The sequence below is a fragment of the Triturus cristatus genome, chromosome 3_2, assembly GCF_964204655.1.
Source record: "Triturus cristatus chromosome 3_2, aTriCri1.1, whole genome shotgun sequence".
Taxonomy (NCBI): domain Eukaryota; kingdom Metazoa; phylum Chordata; class Amphibia; order Caudata; family Salamandridae; genus Triturus; species Triturus cristatus.
The window spans coordinates 318,404,387-318,426,006 of NC_140584.1; the positions used below are offsets into that span (position 1 = coordinate 318,404,387).

Genomic DNA, 21,620 nt, shown 5'->3' on the forward strand with positions numbered 1-21,620 from the left:
ACGCGACCCGGAAGTATATTTGCTAGGGTTCGCTCGTCACACCAGAGAGATCTGAATTCACGGATAGCTGCACTCGGCTCGCCCGTAACGGTTTGGATGGGAAGTTTCAAGACAACGTGAAACCGACTGAAAAGTTGGGTAAGGATTTAACTACTTTACCGTAGTGTGTTCAACGTCTATTATGTTAGGGATTGGAGAATTGTGAGTTAATTTGGCGAGTATAAGAAACGGAGAGAACCAGATAGAAATTAGGAATCCAAGCGGGATCTGTTCTGTTTGACTGTAATATAGAAAGCGCTCATAGTCGGGATCTGGTGACCGTTCACAACAGCAAGCAAAGATAGTTGTGAGCTGAGGATAGCTAAAGGATTCTGGATAATAATTAATTAATAGAAATTATGACAGCCTTGACAATCAATTGTCATACAACAATATTAGATGAATAAACATATATATGAGAATATAGCTCTAGTCATTAACACTGACCGGCGCATTTACTATTTACAGCTCAGCGCGAAACACACGCTTCGTTGGTTAAGGAACCATAGAATTTGACTGTTCCCATCTTGGATTTGACCCCCATGTGGTCTGGAATTTTAACCACATAACAAGTAGGTTTGATTTGTAAACACACGCCTAAGAGAATCAAGTATACTTTGTGGACTAGACCACTAACGCACTTGCGCCTTGATTGTGTTTCCTTACAATAGAGATCCTATTGAATAGAAAATAGGTAACCATGCTTGGCAATTGGCCTCGTTATGAGTGGATTCACTATGATGGGCATGCTGTCTTGCCATTCACTTCGTCACCTTCACGGTAATCACGACTAGCACCATAGTAACTGAATCTCTTACTAGGCGGGACCGGATCACGTTATTTTCGGCATGCTGTCTTGCCATTTACTTCGTCACTTTCACGTTAATCACGACCAGCACCCTAGTAACCGAGTCTATTACTAGGCGGGACCGGATCACGTTGTTTTCTGCACGCCCTTCCGTTTCTCTCCATCTTCTTTTGGTCGCTAGTTTTATCAGATACCTACTATAAATTTGATCTATTTCACTTTGGTACACTTCTTTCTAAATGATTATTTGTATGTACCTACAATGTGCATCTATTCACATCGGATTTCAAATTGATTGCTGTTCATATAACTTTGTATACTGTTTCACTGCATGTGAAACCTCTTTGTAATCATTCAAGAGTTAATTTGAATTTGCAATGCTAACTTATACGACCCCTCTTTTAGAAGTTTATAATGCCATATGGTATGTATTGTCTTTTAATTCACACAGCCTTGAGGAAGTCGTGGGATAAATGTCCCTACACGACGAAACACGTGTTGGCTGTGACTAGGATGTTCCATTGAAAATAAAGAACAAGGAAGACAAACCTCGCATATGAAATTTATTGTTAATGTTTCTTCTGACTTACACGTCATAAACGCTATGAAATTGTGATTATTACGAGTGCTGGGGATTTGCTAAACTGTTACGCGGAGCTCTTGCTCTTCTGGGTAGAGTTGGTGGTTTCTCTACACCTTACAGCACCGTCAGATAAATGTATGTCAACATATAAATGTGAATTTCCCTTTTAGCGCCAGACGTACCTATGACCAATACCACTACATTTAACTACTTAGTTCTCGGTTTGGTGTTGTATATTTCTTGAAGAGGCAGAGGGTGTAATCTGGATGCTAAGATCCTAGATAAGGCTGCTCTACCCACGGCCTGCGTAAGGTGATGTTTAGGATTGAACCCTTTTTGTGACAGGGTTTGGCTTTCGTGCAGGCCTTTTTTGTCCAACTGGTCCAGGTCTAGAGCGCGAGAGTGGATGCGTACTTGTTTTTTAAGTGTGCATTTGATGGCGGAGTACTTAATGATCTTGGGGTTCCAGTTCTCCAAGGCTAGTTTGAGCTGGTCCGCTCCGGCTGCGAGGGCAGTTGACCATGGATTCCCAGGTTCACAGAAGATATGTTTTAAAACCGCCTTCATAGATTTCTCTTGGGCCGCTGTAGTAAGAAAGTAATATTTGCACAGAAAGGCCATCTCTTCCAGCGTTTGTTGATTGAAAGAGAATTCTAGGCGCACTAGTGTGTTTCGGGTGCACGCAGGTAGATGAATGAATGAATGAATGAAATGAAATTTATAAACGCGCAACTAAGCCCGAAGGCATTAAGGCGCCTAACCAAAGAAAATCATAAAAGGCAAATCCAGAACTAAGGGTAGGCTTTAGCAAATAGCCACGTCTTGAGAGCTCTCCTAAAGGCTTGCTTTGAGGGAAGGGATTTGATCTCAGCCGGCAGAATATTCCACAGCTTTGGAGCCAAAGTTGAAAAAGCTCTGCCACCCCACTTGGCTCTACGAACACGGGGGACTGATAACAAGGATTTATTGGCGGAGCGCAGAGTTCTGGAAGGTGTATAAGGGGCCAACAGGTCCCTTAGGCCTCCAGATCTGTTAGTAGCCAAAGCCCCATAGATCAAACATAGGGACTTAAAAGAAATCCTGGCCTCAATTGGAAGCCAGTGCAGTGTCTTTCTAGCAGCCGAAGCAGAAGCCCGCTTAGGTAGATCCAGTACAAACTTGGCGGCGGCATTCTGCACCATTTGAAGTCGCATTAACAGACCCTTGTTAATGCCTAAATATAAGGCATTACAGTAGTCAAGTCTTGAGCCTATTAATGCAATTACAATTTGCTTTCTGGCTTGAAGGGACAGATAATGTTTTATCTTCCGCAAGATGTTTAGTAAGCCCCAACATGTGGAGATAGTCCTCTTTACTTGCTGACCCATCCCCAGGGTAGGGTCAATCATGACTCCTAAGTTCCTGGCCAAGGTAGTGGGTGTCGGACACATGCCCAACGATGTGGGCCACCATTCCGCCGACCAAATGTCCTCCTTTCCTCCGAACACCAGAATTTCTGTCTTTTCGCCATTAAGCTTCAATGAATTGCAAATCATCCATTGAGCAACTGCCTCCATACAGTGTCTAAAATTGGAGGCAGCGGAGATGACAGGTTGGGCGAGAGACATCAATATCTGCGTGTCGTCGGCATAGGAGACTACCTCCATCCCATAAGATCTAATAAGCCTGGCAAGTGGGGTCACATAGATGTTGAAAAGGATCGGACTTAATGCCGACCCCTGAGGGACCCCACAATGCACAGGAAGGGATGGAGATAGGAACTCCCCCAGCTTAACTCTCTGTTCCCTCTGGCCGAGAAAAGAGGCCAGCAAACTAAGTGCGGGCCCCTCCACCCCTATCTCCCTCAGCCTAGATGTTAACACTGAGGGAGACAGGGTATCAAACGCAGCCGTGAGATCTAGCAGGATAAGGAGAGTGGTCTGGCCCTTATCTACTCTAGTGCGGATGTTGTCAAGCACAATGGTAAGGGCCGATTCCGTGCTATGCTCTCTCCGAAATCCATGCTGCGAGTGATCCAGAAGGCCAGAAGTTTCCAGAAAGGCTGCAAGATGCTGGTTGAGATGGGTTTCCAGCATCTTTGCAGGGGCTGGGAGCAGCGAAATGGGGCGGAAGTTTTTGAGAACCCCCGGGTCTAATGTGGGCTTTTTTAACAAAGGTTTAACCACCGCTTTTTTCCATTGTGAGGGGAAAGTCCCATCCCTCATTGCCCTGTTCATGATATCTAATAACGGAGGCAGAAGGATCTCCTCACATTGTTTAAGGAGTTTCAAGGGGCAAGGGTCTAGAGGAGACCCCGACCTAGTCTTGATCAGGAGGACTTCAAGTTCCTGAAGCAAGAGGGGTGGAAAGCTGGACAAGCACCCTGAAAGCACCTCCTCGGGTGATGTTAGCGATGAGACAGGTAAGCATGTAGAGGTAGATAGTGCCGACCTCTGAAGCTCTAGTGCCGAATATATGTCCACAATTTTAGATTGCAAACATTGTGCGACATCATTGCAGAGCTGCTATGAGCTGACAACGGGATCAGGCACCTTCAATGATGTAAGCGGGTCTACGATCTTGAACAGCTCTTTCGGCGAAGAGAGTGAGGAGGTAAGAAAAGTAAAATACTCTTGCTTGGTTCTTATCACCTCCGTCTTATAGTTCCTTAGGAGGATTTTATGACTATCCCTCTCACGCAAATCCCAACTAGTCCTTCAGAGACGTTCCTGTCTCCGTACTCCCTGCCTAAGAAGTCTTAACGATACCGAGAACCCGATGGACTTTTCCTCGCGGAATAGCGCAATGAGGCTGGAGCCAGTTCGTCAATAGCTGTTTTGATGGCACTATCCATCCTCCCTACTGCAGAGCTTACGTCCTCCTCTGGGGAGATCGCCAAACTGGGCAATCTGGGGGCGAGCACGTCATTGGTTATGTTTTTGAGGTTACGTCTCAATTCCATTTTACTTGGCTCGTTCCCCTTGCTACTAACAGTAGCGATCATTAATTCTATAGGGATCACATAATGGTCCGACCAAGAGAGAGGGATGGGAGTCTCAATGGTCAGCCGAGTGTCATTAGAAAAGACCCCATCCAGCGTATGGCCCGCCTGATGGGTGGGACCCTTGACTAGCTGTTTCATCCCACAGCCAGAGAAAATATCCAATAGGGATAGAGTTTCAATTGACTCCAAATTTTCCAAATGGAAATTCAGGTCCCCCAGAACAGTAAAGTGCTCACAGCCAAAATGTGGCTCTAAAATATTAAGCATGTGATAACCAAAATCTGTTCTGGTCCCCGGAGGTCTATAAATGAGAAAGCCAGTAAACGGAACTACATATGATCCGTTAATGGAGAACTGAAGGGCCTGAAAGGTGTCTTGAGGTTCAGATAGTGGGATAATATGGCAGGAAAGGCAGTCTCTATGAAGGATACCCAGCCCTCCCCCCATACGTCCCACTCTGTCCTCCCTCACCAGCATGTAGCCTTCTGGTACCGCCTCAACCAAATCAGGTCCCGAGGAGTCCTTGGCCCAAGTTTCCGTAATGAAGACCCAGCCGGTTTTCTGGCCAGTACGAAATCCTTAAATGCGAGATTGTTCTTAATTAATGACCTCGCATTTACGAGAAACCCCTTATCACTCCTCAGGCTAGTTCCTGATTTAAAACTCGGACCTACAGGTGTAGCGACAGCAACAGGAGCCGACACCATAGAAGAGGACCGAAAACAGTGGCAGCCGGGGGAGGTCTGAAGCGCCTCCGGGGCATTCCTATAGTGGCAAGGCAGCTTAGAAGGCTTAAGAGTGAGCAAGTCCTGCCAAGAATAACTGATCCCTATGTACTCACCATCGGTATGTCCAGTCTCCCAGCCATCCAGCCCGTCCTTAGCGCGGACGGGCGCAGACGGGCTGGACTCCGGCGTTACTGCGGCACACACGCCGCGCGCACACGCTACGAGCCTGCATGTTAAGCCTATATAGGGCTCTAGCGAGTCAGCCTGACTGCTAGAGCGCTACCTGGACTGGCGTCCTGTCAGCGTCCCCTACCTACCCACAAGATGGCGCCGATATTCCCAGAAAGCGCGAAACGCGCTAGGAAGGACCCACTGAAGCCGCGGTGAAGGGCACAATTATGGTGCAAGTAAGTGACAGTGATTTTTAAAAACAGGGGAAGTGTTTAAAATAAATTTAACTAAGAAGACAAAAACGGGGTATTTTTAAAATAAAGCACAGCGCCTAAATGCCACAGCGCAGCGCACAGCAATGGAAAGCCTTAACAGGCAGACCCACCTTCCACTGCCCCTTAAGTACTTTTCGGTTGTGAATGCCTCTAGCAAGTCAGCCTGACTGCTAGAGCGCTACCTGAACTGGCGTCCTGTCAGCGTCCCCTACCTACCCCCAAGATGGCGCCGATATTCCCAGAAAGCGCGAAACGCGCTAGGAAGGACCCGCTGAAGCCGCGGTGAAGGGCACAATTATGGTGCAAGTAAGTGACAGTGATTTTTAAAAACAGGGGAAGTGTTTAAAATAAATTTAACTAAGAAGACAAAAACGGGGTATTTTAAAAATAAAGCACAGCGCCTAAATGCCACAGCGCAGCACACAGCAATGGAAAGCCTTAACAGATGAAACAGCCTTTTGTGGGCACTGCAATGTATTTTTTCTAGTTCTTTCGTTAGTTTTCCAGGGAATGCTAATTGAGCGTAAGTGAGGGCGGGCATTAGTTTTGCGCGTAAAACTCTTCGGATGGCCGTCGTGGTTGGGCTATGCAAAGTAGCTTGTAATTTGCAGAGAGCGTAAGTAATACATTTCCCTTTCATTTGAATTTTGTGCAGTTGAGCACTCGGGCGCCCTGATTCAGTGAGCCAGACGCCCAGGTAATTTTATTTTTCTGCGCTTTCCAGTGTCAGCTGGCCAAGGCTCCATCTTGCGAATTTCTTTTTCGGGTGATGGCCGAAGATGACAACTTTAGATTTGGATTGGTTGGCCACCAGCTTGTGGGCCACGTTGTAGATTGCCAGACACAAATAAGTGCTCGCCTCTGCGTTTACGCTTTAGACCATTACAAATGTGAACACAGCCAGGGAACTAGGATTAGCACTATATATATCTGTTGGTGAACCTTCCAAAAATACCAAAACACGCTGTTCCCAATTTCACAATTGTTACTGTAAACCTTTTAGTGAGCCCCAGTTTGCATAGCCAAGGCGCTGTCCTAGTGAAAACGGATTAGCTCTATCACATGTCTGTCACCACGCTGTTACCAGGCACTTTCCTGAAGTTCGCAAGTTTCACATTTTTAAATATGTATTTTAATTACAAATTCAGTAGTCCCTGTCACCACTATACATTTCATCCTGCATTTTTGCTATAGGGCAGTTGTGCAGCGCACCGTTCTCTCCATACAGGAGCTTAATAGCTGCATTCCTCGTTGGTCACGTGCTTTTGCTTCGCTTTTGGTTGTTATCTGCTAATGAAATTTATGGCCTTTGCAGATGCTGCCGCCCTTGGTTATCCTAGTATCCTGTTACTAATTAATTTCCGCCCGGCTTTTCTTTAAATTGCTTGTTGTAATTGAAAGCAGTCCCCAAATAACCTTTTTCGTTACTGTTTTTGTCCAAGCTTATTAAATAATAATACACAGTAGAACCGTGTGCCACGTTTTACAACAGCAGTAATGAAAATGTTGTCCTGACCACAAAAATGAACTCGAAGAATGCCTCAAACTTCCCTCTCAAAGTTGTTTCAACAAATATGTATGATATGCTATAGGGCATTTATGCAGCACGCCACTCTCTCCATACAGGGGCTTAATAGCTGCATTCCTCCTTGGTCACGTGCTTTCTCTTCGCTTTCTCAACTTTTTAGGTCTCGCCTGAGCCAGCGCTTTAGCGCTGCTCTTGCGAGAGCTTTTGTAAAAGGGGGATCTGGAAGTGCAAACTAGTGCTATTCAGGCCTCCAAATACAGTGCATGTGCGCCGGGCGCGCGCACCATTTGGCAGCCTGCCTGATCACTTTTGCGGCCGCTTTGATGTCCTCAGTGAGCCACGCGGCCACTGAGGACATCAAAACGGCCGCGAAAGTGCACACCATTTTCCACCCCCTCCCTTATCCCACTTCCTGCTTGTTTTAACCATGCCCGCTCCCTGTGCAGAGTAAACCAGCAGCCTCACACAAGACTGCTGACGCCTGAAAGGGAAGGAGAAATTCTGCAAATAGATATTTGGCAATGCATAAAGCTATCCTACAATTGATTGCATTTCAACTGTTCCCCACAGACTATGTTAACAATAAATCTCTACATGAAATTGGGATGAGTTATAAAATGCAGTTTACCTCTTTGCTACCTGCCAGAGACTATGTACTGCACAAGAATTGGACCGTAGACCCTGGGGAGAAATTCAAGCGATGAGCAGCCCCTTACGTTGTCCCCTTGTCACCTAAGTGATGCTGGCAGTGCGCCCGTGCGAAGCCCACCATCGCCGCTATGAGTGTGGGTTGTGATACTGTGTTACAGTTGTGATGCAACAGTCAGCTTGCGGCTATAGTGCTGAGTTTAATGGGCCGCACTGTAATACAGGAATCTCCATGTGCCACCAACCAGTTGTTGACTTCGCACCATACGTAACTAATTAGAGCTAAGCCGGATATATCTTTGTATTTGGACAGATGGATGACAAATGCTACGTGAACTGCCCAACTACCTCAGACTGTCACTAATGTGAAGGCACAGGACGTCTGCACCAGCCCATCTGTACTACTGCCCCAAAGCATAATTTGCACTTGCACCGTGCCTTTTCTCCCCCCAAAAGGGGCATCTAGGTGCTGAATAACAGATGCTTATTGACCAACTGAATTGTGCTGATTTGCCTATCTACACAAAGATGAACGAGTAGGCAAATGACGTCTGCATCCAGCCCATCCATATTACTGCCACAAAGCATGACTTGCCCTTGTACCATGCATTTTCTCCCCCCAAACAGGGCATCTAAATGTTGAATAACAGATGCTTATCGACCAACTGAATTGTGCTTATTTGCCTGCCTGCGCAAAGATGAAGGGCTAAGTGTCCTCACCAGGAATTGAACCTGTGACCAAGAGGTGAAACACGGGACCCCGACATGGATGCATTAATCCACTAATTCACCCGGCCCGATGACGGAAACAGCCATTACTGAACATAATGAACAAAATGATGCACACTTTCCAGATTACGAAAAATGTCTAAGATTTTAAATTGTTGCCCAAATTAACAATATGATTTTTGCAAATACTTTACGTTACGACAACGTAATCCGAAAAACCTTCCACGTAACAGCACCCAAACCTTTGGGAAATAGCCGTGAAGCGTTCTGATCAAGGGAAGTACAGTATTCAGTGCCTTCCGACTGCCATTCATGAATAATGTGGCTCTAGTAAAGCCTATTTGCAAGGCACCTACCTATAGCACGAGGGAGAGGTGATCCGTTTACCTTTGTGGGCAAGATCTCTACCAAAAGAAAGAATTCTCTCAAGTATGGGCCCGCTTTCTCCCTGCCTTAGTGACAGCGGCCATAAATCAAATCTGCCCGGCCTTCTAGCCTTTGGCTTTGTTTTGTCTGTCTCCCGCCTGAAAACACCACTTCTTCCATAGAAGTCAATGGGTGAAATGCATTATCCCGTTTAACTTTTCTTAATCTCCCGCTTTCCTTTCCTACAATGTTGGAATATATTTAATAACAGGCATCCGGCAATCAGATAAAGGTGGCTGTACCTCACTGCGTAAGAAGAGGTCAGGAGATAACCAGACGAACTGCGGGTGCAATTCCACAGAAAAGTCCACAGATCTCCCGAGGCTTCGCCGGGAGCAACGCTTCATTTTAAAGTTACACTGACCTTTGGTGCACTAACGTGACACTAATCTCTGTGCTCCTTGGCAGCTGCGCCCTGGACTTCCGCGCTACTTACTTTTAGCTGCTTCCTCCTTTGCACGCCCCCCAGAGCGCCGGTCGCTGATCGCCTCCTCCTGCCGGGCTGCTGCTCGAAGTAGGGACGGGCGAGTCCTCCATCTTGGGCGGCTATGGGTTAGCGCTGCAGCTTTTTGGCCACTCCCCCCCCTGACAAGTATTTCTGGCGCCTAGCGGACATCGCGCCTACCCTCATCCTTTCCACAGATCTCCCGAGGCTTCGCCGGGAGCAACGCTTCATTTTAAAGTTACACTGACCTTTGGTGCACTAACGTGACACTAATCTCTGTGCTCCTTGGCAGCTGCGCCCTGGACTTCCGCGCTACTTACTTTTAGCTGCTTCCTCCTTTGCACGCCCCCCAGAGCGCCGGTCGCTGATCGCCTCCTCCTGCCGGGCTGCTGCTCAGAGTAGGGACGGGCGAGTCCTCCATCTTGGGCGGCTCTGGGTTAGCGCTGCAGCTTTTTGGCCACTCCACCCCCTGCCACGCCCCCTCATGTGTCCCTATATTTTGGCTAATCTGCCCCGACGGCGCAGCGGGCGGGCGCAGCGGGCGCGACGACGGCACGCCGAAGTTGCGCCTAAGTTAAGCCCGTCTGCGCCCTTCCGCGACGGGCCGGGACCAGGGGCCACAGACCCTGCCCGTCCCTTAGTCTACACTTCGGTCCAACTGTCTGCTCTTTTCACTGCCCCCCCTCTCTCTCCCTCCCTATTGCACCGTTTAGACTCTTTGGGTATTAATGCTCATCCTTCTTCCTGTCCCCCTCCTGCTGTTTCCAGTCCTACCCTTCCTACATCTGGCACATCCCCGGTTATTTGCCCTTCTCCCGGCTCCCCCCCAGCTTCTGCCATTCTGCTTAACACTCGCTCTGCGGCCAAAAACCAAACGGCACTTTCCACTCTTCTCTACACTGATTCCCCTGATTTTCTATTCCTTACAGAAACCTGGTTTTCTTCTGCTTCTCTTCCTGATATCTTGGCTATTCTACCTGACACCTACTATGCCCTCCGTGCAGGCCGCCCAGACGGCAAGGCTGGTGGCGGTGTGGCTATGATAATCCGCTCCTCTTTAAAATTTCAACTTCTCGCTCATCCCCCAATACCCAATGTGGACTACCTAGTGGCTCGTTCCCTCAATCTTCCTTCACCCCTCACTGTCGTCCTTCTGTATCGTCCCCCCCCCCAAGCTATGCCGCTCTTTGTGCCCACCCTGCAGGATCTCCTGGCCACCTTGGTGGTTAACAACTCATCGCTGTTGCTACTCGGCGACTTCAACTTCTGGCCAGGCGACCCCAGGGAGGACTCATCATCTAAAGATTTTACTGCCACACTTCAGTGTCTTAACCTTTCTTCTCATGTCTCAGTTCCCACCCACACCCAGGGTCATACTCTCAATCAAATTTGGTCTTCTCGCTGTAACATATCATCTACTTCCGTTCTCCCTTGCGTCTGGTCGGATCACTTCACGATCTCCTTCTCCATCCATCTGGGTCCCGCCGAGAAGGCCCCTCCGCCTAAAACCATCTTGGCTCGTAGTTGGAACCTGATTGATATTAATGCTCTCTCTTCTTCTCTGGCCCTTTCCGCTCCTGACCTGACTGCTCTGCCTCTGGAAGATCAGGCTGATGCCATTAATATGTGGCTTTCTTCTTCCTGTGATCAGGTTGCCCCGCTTAAGAAGGTCAAATCGGTCCGTCCCTATGATGCCCATAAATGGTTTACCAGCGACTTAAAAGCCCAAAAACTTGATCTTAGGCGTTCGGAACGTCAGTGGAGACGGAACTACTGCCCCACTCTCCGGCTTAAATATAAAACCCTTCTTAATGAGTACAAAAGAGCCATTCTAGCGGCCAAGACCAAATACTTTACCGAGAAAGTCGCTTCTTCCGCCAACAAATCTCGTGAAATTTTTTCACTTGTCCATAACCTCGCCTCTTCCGATCGTACGTGCACCTCCCTTGTTCCATCCCAATCCCTATGTTCCTCACTTAATGACTATTTCATTGATAAGATCTCTAACATTAAGGCCAACATCCCCTTTGTTTCTCAACCCGTACTCCCTGCTTCTCTGCTTTCACCCCCTTCTTCTCTTAACTACTTCCAACCTATTTCCCCACAGCTTTTTCTCCACCTGCTTGCTAAGGTTAAGTCTGGCTCTCCCGCGGATTGCGCTCCCGCACGCATCCTCAGAGTACTTTACACCAGCTGCCCTGACCCCCTCTCGCTCTTCTTAATGCTTCTCTTACTTTGGGTTCTGTCCCTTCTTCATTCAAATCTGCTATTGTTCTTCCTATTCTTAAAAAACCTAGTCTGGACCCTTGTCTTTCATCCAACTTTAGGCCTATTTCTCTGCTCCCCTATCTTGGGAAGATCCTTGAAAGCCATGTTACATCTTGTTTGTCCACCTTTCTCGAGGAGAACCATCTTTTGGCCTCCCATCAGGCGGGCTTCCGCCCAGGCCACTCCACTGAGGGAGTGGTGCTTGCGGTCATGGATGAACTTAAGGGGAAAGCAGACTCCAATCTCCCCCAAGCTCTGGTCCTCCTCGATCTGTCCGCTGCGTTTGACACGGTCGATCATACCATTCTTCTCGACCGTGTCAGCACAGCGGGCATTCAGGGCATCGCCCTTTCTTGGATTGCGTCCTTCCTTCAAGGCAGGACGCAAGCAGTTCATCTCTCCGGTTTCTCTGCTCTCCCTCGTTCGGTCTCTTGTGGGGTTCCGCAGGGCTCTTCTCTCTCCCCTCTTCTTTTCAATCTCTATATTCGCCCTCTTGTCTTCTCTCTTCTCGAGCTGGGGGTCTCTGTGTATAACTACGCCGATGACCTCCAGCTCGTTTTCGATCTTTCATCTCCTCTTGTTTCCCTACCCAAGTTTTGCTCCACTCTAGTTTTCATCTCTCAGTGGATGAGCTCCAATCATCTGAAGCTCAATCCAGACAAAACGGAGCTTGTCCTCACGGGTGGTCCCTCCAATCCCTGGTCCCTCGCTCATTGGCCCCTTTCTTTTGGTCCTCCCCCGGTTCCGGTTTCCTCCGTCCGGACCTTGGGCATCAAGATCAGCCATGACCTGTCCATGCATTCACAAATCAGCTCCGTTGTCTCTTCGTGTATCTTTTCTCTTCGTCTTATTCGTAAGATCTCTCGGTTTTTTTCTATTGATGCCCTCAAAACCATAGTCATCGCTCTTGTCATCTCTCGCCTTGACTATGGAAATGGCCTGTACGTTGGCATCCCCGCCTATGAAACTCGTCGTCTTCAGGCCATTCAAAACCAGGCGGTTCGTCTTATTTTCCGCCTACCCAAATTTTCTCACATAACATCCACTCTTAAGTCTCTTCATTGGCTCCCTGTTTATTTTAGATCCTTTTTCAAACTCGCCTGTCTGGCCTTTCGGGCTCATTATCGTTCTGCCCCACACTTCATCAATTCCCTCATCACTTCCCACGTTCCCAGTCGCACTTTCCGGTCCTCATCACTTTCTTTGCTTCATGTCCCCCGCTTTCGCAAATCTCGCACTGGGGGCACCCGTTTCTCGGTCCTAGCCCCACGGTTTTGGAATAGTCTTCCCCTCTCTATCCGCTCCATTCCCATCTACACCCATTTCCGTAAGGCCCTCAAAACTTTCCTGTTCTCTCAGGCTTTTCCTAGCTAGTCCTCTTGGGTTTCTTTGTGAGCTTGGATGAGTCCTCAGCGCCAGGAAGCCGCTTGGCCACAGTGCGCTTAATCAAATTCCCCTTTTCATTTCATTTCATTTCAAAGGTCCGAGAGGATTGTTGCCAAAATTGTAAAGAATGGAAGCCGCATAACATAGGGAAGATGTAGGTTCTATATTAAGAAGAGTACACAGTCCGCACCGTGTAGTGTACGCCAGTATTCTGGCGCTACCCATGATTCCCCACACCAGGTGCCAACTGAGGAATTCTAGAATGCGATCCCAGTTCAGTCTGGTAAATCTGAAGTCAAAACAGTCCCACTCACTTCGACCCATCACTACTTATTAAAGGAAAGAGCTTACATTATATAACGTATAACTAGGAAGCAGGCATCAAACAGCGCTTCTTTATTTCTGCGTGACCCCGAGCTGAATTTGAAACCTATACCACGAAGCCACGCCCCCTACATACGGGCGCACTCTCCCCCCATTTGGACAGCAACAAAGACATTGCAGCTGTCGGAATCGAAACCCATACCGCGAAGCCACGCCCCTACACACGGACGCGCTCTCCATAAATCGGGACAGCAACAACAGACATTACAGCTGTACGGAATCGAAACCCATACCGCGAAGCCACGCCCCCTACACGCGGGCGCGATTTCCACCCATCAGGACAGCAACAAAGACACAGATAACGGCCTCATGTACCTCTCTCGATACAACAATCTCGGTAGAAGGACGTCGCTGTCCCAGGCCACACTAACCATTCCCCGCTACCTGAGCGGTTCTTAACAATTATTATATTTTGTATCTTAAAGGCATACCTGTAGTCCCTGCACAGCGAACTCGTGCGGTCTCTATGTATGATTAAAACGCCCATTATGCGAATACAGGAAGAGGCACCCTCTAGAGCGGCGTCCGCATGTTTGCGTACAGTTATATTGGGGCACATTTCGCTTTGCATATTATGGCGGTACACATTTGCACATAGTGCACGTTTTACATTGATTGTTTGCGCTTTGTGTCGCACATCTGTGCAGTGTTAAGCAGCCGATTAACAGTTGAGCGATTCTTTGGAAGGCTGGTGCGCTGAGCCATGACCGGCAATAACCCCACTGCAGCAGCCGGGGGAGGAGTTTAGATAGCCCATGCAGCAGCACAGAAGCAGATGGTACCCACTCCTAAGATTATCTATTGTCCTACCCCTGACTGATTTCTGGAACGGTTGGGACAAGTCAGTCACGTGTCAGCACCTAAAACTGTGTCGGGAGTGGAGGCCAATCACACAAGTTTTTTGTTTGTTTGTTTTGCAGTTTTATATAGCGCGAACTCGACCCTAAGGTTTTGGAGCACTTTACATGAGCACCAGGTACGTTACACAAGGACACATTCATTTTTGTTAGGCACGGGGAGATTACGTGATTTACCCAAAATAACACGATGTTGAGCCGATGCCAATACTAAACCCAGTTCCCCAGGTACAACGTTGTCACCTCTGACCTTTTCAGCACATCCTATAAAATGCTGGAGTCATAGCCGCCACATGTCACTGTGACACCATTGCCTCTGAAAACCCTCAGAAGCTTTCACACGTCCGATAAAAGATTGCCTCTAAAAGCAGGGGCTGGGATAGAAGTAGTCACAATCGGATCAGAATCTTCGAATAACAGGAGTAGATTTAGTCAATAAAAGTCAACATACAACAAACCTTTATTAGCATAAACAAACACATTATTGGGACGGCTTTGCATTTTGTTAATTCAATCATATACAAGTACAGTACAATTCTGACCTGTCCCTGTCTGCCCACGTGATTATGGAGTCAGTAAGATGCTGAATTCCTAACCTACCTGTTTCTAAATAACCCCGTCACCTCCTCCCGCCCTTTATTGCCACTATCCTATCCTCTTCCTCCTCTCACCCCAAATAATGTGGCATAAAAGCCAGGGGAATGATGGAGGCGGAGGGGAATGGCTCTGCCCATGCCCTCACCAGGTACCACCATTGTCAGGCAACTTTTTTCTAAAAATGTGCTTAATTTGAGCTAGTGGTTTCCAATATTCAGCAACACACTTAGAGCTATTGGCATTGTAAATAACAATGCCTATTATTTATCTGTTTTCCAAACCAACACATAAATAAAAGGCATTTCTGGAGGGGGGGGGGGCGATTCTTCTGTGAGTTCCCTCGTTGCTCGTGTTGACTTTAACAGTGCTTGTTCTTAATTGTCATGGGTTACATTTTGTTGTTCCTCTGTGACTGGGGTGTGTGGTTTAGTGGCTGCTCTAGCATTGCTTTCCCACTTTGACAAGAGTCACACTTACTTTTATTTGTTTAGTGTTGCGAGCAGTCGCTGGGTCACTGCTAACTTTGCAGTTGCCGTGGCCTGCATAATACATTAGGAGCGGCTTCAGGAGCACTGCATGTTTCTTATTGGAGCAGCTCCAGGAGTGCTGCATGTTTGTTTACTAGAGTGGTTTTATCACATGCATGCTGTGCTTTGGAGTCAAGTGTATATAGGCGTTGAAAGCATACATTCCACTACACAAATCTACTCCATTCCACGCCACACAATTCCACAACTAACAATTCCAATCCAAACCACATAATTCGACTACACACTGCACACATACACTCCATAACACATAGGTAAAGGACATTGCCATTTACAATGCCAATAGCTCTAACTCAAGTAATTGCAAGACCTATTGCATTTACAATGCTTGTTGTAAATGAAAGCAGTCCCCAAAGGACCTTTTTCAGCACTTTTATTAAATAATAATACACAGCAGAGCCGTGTGCCACGTTTTACAACAGCAGTAATGAAAATGTTGCCCTGAGCACAAAGATCAACTGTTATTGTGACAGTAATCATGCACTGTGACCTAGTGTGCCAGTAATCGTGCCCCATCAGTTATTGTGCATGCCATCAGCTGCTTCAGAAAGTGTCTGTGGAGGGAATAATGCCCCATCATATGATAACATGTCTGTAAACATGGCACACCAATTATTGTGCAAGTAATCCTACCCCATTAGTAATTTTACGTGGAACTATGTCACAGCAGTAACAGTGCATGCAATTTTGCTCCTTTCCACTTATCTGTGCTATAGATTATGCATTACAGTACATTTAAAATATCGGTATGCTATAGGGCAGTTGTGCGGTGCGCCGCTCTCTCCATACAGGGGCTTAATTTCACCTGGTATTTCCCGGTACGCTAATGAACAAAACATATTAAAACATAAAAAACTGCAGCTAATATATATGGTATGCTATAGGGCATTTGTGCAGTGTGGCACTCTCTCCATACAGGGGATTAATAGCTGCATTTCTCGTTGGTCACGTGCCTTCGATTCGCTTTTGGTTGTTATCTGCTAATGAAATTTATGGCCTTTCCAGTCGCTGTCGCCCTTGGTTAACCTAGTTGGATTTCTGAAACAGGTCACCCTATTCCAGCCGCTTTGTTTTACTTTATCAGCAACCAAACTCCGTGTCTTGTGTTGGTTCCCTTCCTCCCCCTGCCTCCTCCCAGCTGTTTCTGCTTGCTTTCCAACCCCTGCCACCCCACCCTACCCTCTATTGTGCTTTACTACCCAACATTCCTCCCTTGTGTTTGTTTTTTATTGTTGTGAAAGCTTTTAAAACGGCACTGCTGCGGACTGCTTAGAGCTAATTGGAAAACTCTCTGGTGCTCCACACAATCAACAAGCATTTGCAATGCAATAGGTCTCGCATTTATACGAGTTTGACCTATTGGCGTTGTATATGACAATGCCTTTTATTAAAGTTTTGTTTTTTAAAACATAAATAAAAGGCACTGTCATTTACAATGCTAATAGCTCAAACTCTCGCAAATGCGAGACCTATTGCATTGCAAATGCTTGTTGTAAACAATAGTTTCTCGAAAGCGAGACGCATGCACTAGCGAGTGCTCTAGCAGTCTCGACACAAAAAATACTGAATACACAACTCTTCAAGGCGCATAAACCCAGACCCGACATTCTCCTCTTTCATGCCCCCCAATGATAATCTTCCTGGGGACCCTGGCCCCCTGTACAGTGCTCTATTGCTCTCTAGCTAGGTGAGCGCTCTACAAATACTCACTGATACATTCATAAATAAGCTTCTGAATATTGCCTTTGCAAAACAATCTATGAGCCTAAGGAGTGGGGGAAGTTACAATGGAGAGGTTTATTCACAGGAGCCCAGGCTGTCAATCAAACCTTCAATGCCCAAAAGGTAGGAAGTGGTTTAAGGGCCTGAGAGATGTCACTTATGTTGATGTGGATTACTTACCAAGCTATCCTCCGGTGGCACCGGCACCAGATGTACAGTGTCTACGGCGGCCCGTTGGTTCAGGAGGTACTCAGGACTGCAGCTCAGGATGTTTTCACAGACCGCAGAAATATTCTGACACTTAAAGGGGCAGGGAAGGGAGCAAAAAATACGAGATGTAAGAACGACAGTGGCGAATCAGAGTCATTAGTGCTGGCTACGTTTATATACTCTCCGTATCCTTGAGGAGAGTGACTACAGATCACACAGAGATGAACCCCTATTTGTATTGTATTGTAATTGCATTTATATAGCGCTTACTACCCCTGACGAGGCATTGAAGCACTTTTTCGGTGAGTAGCACGCTACTCCAGAACCCATAAAGGATTAGTGTTGAATTAGTATAGTGAAATATGAAAGTAATTTGAGTGGTGGATAGGTTAGTCAGTTATTTGGACTATGCCATTTATATGTACACATTATCTCAGGCACACTGAGATGTGGGTGAGCACACAGTCCCCTAAGCATGCTCTCTTCAGCACCTAAGGTGAAGTGGTGACAAACACAGACACACAATTACTACTGACAAACACCCAATTACAGAAGCAGACACAAACACATGGACACACTAGTGTTGTCAGAACAGTCAGGTAAACAGACAAACAGGGATGTGAAATAGGCAAACAATCCAACAGATGTGGCAGTACACAAACACGAGCGGATAGACAGGGGTATTGGTGTCCAGACAGAATACGGACCCAAAGAAGAGCAAACCAGCTCCTAAGGAGACATCAGTATCATTTTATGCATTACAGCTAAATACATTTCTCAGAGTTTACTCTGTTTCAAACATCAAAGAGCAAAACCTTTGAGCACAGCCATTCCTGGTTCCCTAATTATTCCTGAGGCCCTTGACTTAACTGCTCATGTTCAAAGGATCAGATGGAGTAATTCATAAGGCACCAGAAAAAGATTTAGGAGACTGTATGTCGACTTCTACAGTAGTAGTTTAGGGGAATTCATCAGTGTATCCTCCTATTGTTTGGGTCTTTACTGGATAGAATTCTGAAGTTTATTAAATTAATATGGCAAACTTGACAGACGGCGCAGTGTACATTCTATCACAACATCCATCTCCCATTATGCCTTCGCCAAACAGAACATAGTTCTTATTTCTTATCTTATGGGGCAGCAAGACACTGATATGTACCATTTTCTTTCAAGAGAATGAGGCCTGGATTCTCATCCCTCACGTGACTTGTTCATATGGTTGAAGTTAGACTCGAAGGCTGAAGATGGTTGACATTTTCTTAGGGTTGTGGTTGCTGGATCCCAAAGCTGATTAAATTAGTGGTCTCACACCTGTGAGCAAATCATTAAGGGCCTCATTATGTTTATTTCGAAGGGGCCGGCACCAGTAATTACGGACCCATCTCGAATGCAAGATCTGTGGGAGCACAGCTAAGAGCAGCAAAAAAACTGCGGGTGAAACAAAAGAAGAAATGAGGACTAACTAGGGGATTTGGGTACAGTATTTCAGATTCCGCAGATAATTTCTTCTCTCTAAGGGGACGTTCAGGGTACCACTCGCAAGATTAAATAATTCTGCTTCACCGGTGTCAGTAAACTGGCAGACCACTGGATTAATCTCCAGAATGAGGGATCCAAGCACCTTCTTGAGAGGTTATTAGAGAATTCACTCTGCTTTTGCCCTTTCTGTCGTGTGTCTTAGCCCGGGCTGCAACAGCTTCCAGGACGCACACATTTCTTCAGCTGATCAGTGCTGGACTGCACTGGAGATGGAGGCCTCGAACAGAGTATCTCCTAGGTCATCCAGCGGTTGAGATGCATAAACAAGCATTGGCATAGCCAATAGGTCTCGCCTTTGGGACCTTATAAGTGTTTGGTTGTCCAACACAATATCCTTGGTGCAACAACATCAACTGTTGCATGGCTAAACACTTATAAGCTCCCAAAGACGAGACCTATTGGCTATGCCAATGCTTGACTAAATTGCAGTCGAATTTCTTTTGAATTGTGTCAACTACTTATTGTCTATGTTGGTACTCTGAAATTCTTAACACCTGCTCTTCTAGTAAAGCCTGACTGCTCTGTGTCACACTAACCGGACTGAGCTATAGATTTTTTATTGTGAATTCAAAGGACCTATTTGAGGTGGCGTGAAGGTATTGCATAGTGAAGCCTACCCAGCTTCACTGCATAATACCCCCTTTCCTACACTGCTGTACGTGGTGTGTATGTGATTGTGTGTAGGAGAAGCTTGCACTGTGTCTCCCCATGTACTTACTGTGTATTAGGAAAGCTTGTCCAAGAAGGATGCTTGCACTGTTGCTGCCTCATATGTACCTGCTGTGCATGTGTGATAGAACTTTGAACCACCATGTATCTGAGTGAAGCTTGCACTGCATCACCTCATGCTGTTCCTGCTGTTTGTGAGCTTGAAGGACGCTTGAACTTTTGTTACATGTGCTGTACTTGGTGTGTGTGTGTGTGTGTATGATGGAAGCTTGCACTGCGTCTCCTCATGTTGTTTCTGGTGTGTATGAGTGAAAGTGAAACGTGTACTTCCGGTGCCCAGGCCTTCTCCACTGTACTGCAGCAGACAGCTTTGTATTTGTTCTGCATGAAGGGAAGTTTATGCAGTGGCGGCTGGTGACATTTGAAAGCTTTGGGGCGAATCTCGGGACTTATGGCTAACTCATACATGTCAATAGAGAATAGACCCGATTCAGGCGGGAGACTCCGGAAATTTAAATGGCTTTGTTTTAGGAACAGACACAATCTCATCTGCTGGGTTCATAGGAGGCCGGCGTTTGTCTGGTGTTTGGCCCTGGTAGTAACACATACCTGCATGTGCGCACTCTCTGGGTGTTGTGGGTAGTCCAGAGTGCCCTTCTCTATGAAGCCTCAGGTGTGCCTACGGTTTGCAGTTGTAGGCATGCTTATATGTCTGCAATGAAAAGGAGGCTCTGTCAGGCGCTGGGAGTGCAGGAGTGCCCCAGTGCCTGCCTGTGTTTTATGTGTAAGCAGTTGATGTGTGCGAGGTTGGCATAGCATCGTGCTATGCATGCTGGGAAACGAAGTCCCTGGTCTGTGCATGATCCAAATTCGGCACTATTGTATAAGGCCTGATGATGGGCATTGGTGGGGTGTAAGCCCCGGCAGACGGGCATTTCCCTGGACAGAGTCTGATTCAGTCTTACTGTGGCCCAGCACGTTCGCCACTGAACATCACAGAATCAAAGAACTTTCAAAATGCAGAGCAATGCCAGCAGGGGGTGCCCCTAAAATCATGACAATATAAAACGATTCAAACCTAAGAGCAATATAGAAGCATTTGGAAGAGCACATTTAAGTAAAATAGCTGGAGGGTGTTTACGTCCATGATTTCAAGATGCGCGGTGTTAGGCTTTCAGTATCTTTCCCAGTCCTACTGATATATTTTCATTTCCGACTAAGCGCGAAATCAAAACTACATGTCCCAGAATGCAAAGAACAAAGGCGGAAATGGAATTTGAGAACCCTTCTGATTCAAGCTTCCCCGCTTTACTACCTTGTGTTTTTGTGCGTAAAACACTTGTGTGTGTCCCCTATCCGGGGACGGTGGTGCGGAATGATTATACACACGTGCAGGCAATGCTACAACACGGCCCGGCCATGGAATGGGCACAGCCCGGGAGAGAGGCGCTTTCAGGTGCGTGGAGTTTGCGACTAATGGGTTATAAAAAACTAGGGAGGGAGCGACATCGATTTTGTTTTTTGCAGATCTGACGGAGCTCAGTATATACATTATCCTTGACAGGGCCCACGCTTCATGACCGTTGCTCTAGCTGAAGTTTTTTTAGGTGATATATAACGGATATAACAGGTGCCCATTAGGCTGCCGCTTCGAGGGTGCCTATAACTGTGGACGCTGCTGGTGCTTGCATCAACGAGGCTCCCACGGCGGAACTTCAGACCTGCAGCGCTGGCCTTTGAGGCGCTGTGTAACGAGAGCTTCGACATTTCCTGTTTAAAACCAGTCAGGAGACCTCGTTCTCACTGAGACAAGGGCATTTGCACTCAAAATGGATTATGTGCCCTCTCACATCTTCGAGAACCCTAAACAAGCACGACGCGGTCCCGAAAGTGAAAGAGGATCTCTTGTCTTTATGGGGCCATGTGTTTAAACACATGGCCCCAAAAAGATAAGAAACCTTTTACGATGCAAGGAAGGCAGACGAGCGCGTCCAAATGGGATGGCTCAAAAAGCCAAACGAAAATGTCACGAACAGCTCTTTTCCAATGGCTGGCCACCATTTAGCATAAACGGTGA

At 46.9% G+C, this 21,620-nt stretch overlaps 1 protein-coding gene across 1 annotated transcript in view; it reads right to left on the reverse strand.

Moving 5' to 3' along the window:
* The window catches only part of CNKSR1 (connector enhancer of kinase suppressor of Ras 1), a 455,956-nt gene that overhangs the window by 236,674 nt on the left and 197,662 nt on the right, over window positions 1-21,620 (reverse strand). The window contains exon 6 of the mRNA XM_085647776.1: window positions 17,306-17,425. Within this exon, the coding sequence (XP_085503902.1) occupies window positions 17,306-17,425 (120 nt within the window). The remainder of the gene's footprint in view (window positions 1-17,305; window positions 17,426-21,620) is intronic.